Source organism: Hyposmocoma kahamanoa, unplaced genomic scaffold, assembly GCF_003589595.1.
Source record: "Hyposmocoma kahamanoa isolate Upper Pololo Valley unplaced genomic scaffold, ASM358959v1 138, whole genome shotgun sequence".
In the NCBI taxonomy this organism is placed as follows: domain Eukaryota; kingdom Metazoa; phylum Arthropoda; class Insecta; order Lepidoptera; family Cosmopterigidae; genus Hyposmocoma; species Hyposmocoma kahamanoa.
This window is the reverse complement of record NW_020653492.1, coordinates 906,991-908,488: the sequence shown is the minus strand read 5'-3', so window position 1 is coordinate 908,488 and position 1,498 is coordinate 906,991. Positions and strand designations below refer to the sequence as shown.

At 36.2% G+C, this 1,498-nt stretch overlaps 1 protein-coding gene across 1 annotated transcript in view; it reads right to left on the bottom strand.

Moving 5' to 3' along the window:
• LOC113240478 overlaps positions 1–1,156 on the bottom strand; it is an 11,146-nt gene extending 9,990 nt beyond the window's left edge. Inside the window, exons 1-2 of the mRNA XM_026477803.1 lie at positions 1,079–1,156; positions 446–640 (exon numbers count right to left, since the gene is read on the bottom strand). Of these exons, the coding sequence (XP_026333588.1) occupies positions 446–640; positions 1,079–1,085 (202 nt within the window). The 5' untranslated portion in view covers positions 1,086–1,156. The remainder of the gene's footprint in view (positions 1–445; positions 641–1,078) is intronic.
• Positions 1,157–1,498: the final 342 nt, after the last annotated feature.

Sequence of the window (1,498 nt, the reverse complement as noted above, 5' to 3'; positions counted from 1 at the left end):
TATCTTATTGTATACACGGAGCCATGTTTATGCTTTAAAGTATTTTACTTTAGTAAAAACACAGAGATATTCATGGGACACACAGCAGTGGTCAGTACCGCAGTAACGTTTACTAATACGTCTTAAGTAAGACGTATTAGTCTAACGTGTTGTCAGAAAGTGTTCACCTTGCATGTGCCGTCTATTATAGGTTCTGATGTCGATGTGTCGGGCGCAGTGGCAGTGCCCCTACTTTTGCGATTTAAAGCTCTGAGTACAGATATGTTATGGACAGGCGTGTAGCTTACCATCAGGCGCTCGACAACTTGATCGTCCTGTCACTTGATATTATTTTAAAAAATGATGTTTAAAGTAACCTTTTTTATAATGCTTTGCTTCCTGAATCCCATGATATTTTCTATTATTTTTTTTAAAGTGGTATAAATGGCACTACAAAGTCACTTACGGTTAACAACTTGTACAGGATCTGTAGGGTGATTGATAATGTAGTTAGTGACGTAGGTAGGCTGGCAATGCTCAGGGCCCGGAGGTGGTGGCGGTGGCTCGTAACCAGGTATTATCACAGGAGTTTGCACGTAGGTAACTGTTTGTGGTTGTGGGTGGTGGCCTCCGTAATATGGCGGTTGGCGGCAGCGGTGTCCTAAAGGAGGACTCCATTTGTCTTATAATGTTTAAATGCTGAATATTAGATTTAACCGTGCTTCAATACGCGCGAAGATTAATTAAATCTAATGTAATTGTATCAGCAGATCAGTGAAAATATTTAAGGCTGACAATGATGGCGAAAATGCTCTTTGATTATGTTGTATTTTGTTTTTCTGTTCTATAAATAGTTCTGTTGCAATGTCAAAAAGAACTGAAATGATTTTGAGTTGTGGTGGGTTAGATCCAAATATAACGTTGGCAAATTATTTTTTTTATATTATTTGTTAATCCTGATGCGAATTGCATCATTCAATGAAACTTAAGATTTAGTAAAATATAAATAAATTTTTATTACAGCACCTATTAATTAAAACGAAAAAGCAATTTCATGTAAAAAAAGTTTAAACAAGCTCATAATTAACAATTTACTTACCAGACATATTGTACGGGTTGTCGGTAAACAAAATAAAGCAATGGACTGTGCAATGATGAAGATGGTTGTAATGGTTCACTGTGCTATCTAACTAAGCGTATATAATTTATTAGACTCGGGCACTATCGCTCGATTCACACTGATAACGTCAGGATAATGTATTGGTTTCCAATAAGAATTTGCGCTGTAAAAATAGGTTTATTTAATTGATAAGGTTTCTGCTCATTATTCATGAATACTTTAAGAAACATAGTCACATTATTGATTACCATTGTGGTTCAACAATCTGTACTGTGGGATAGGTACTGGCTCCACCAATTTCGGGAACAAACTTTTCTAAATGGTTTCTTGTCTGGGTAGTAGCCCCCGGAGTGAATTTTATTGCTCTGGTGTTTATAGTATAGAATACGCTTTGCATTT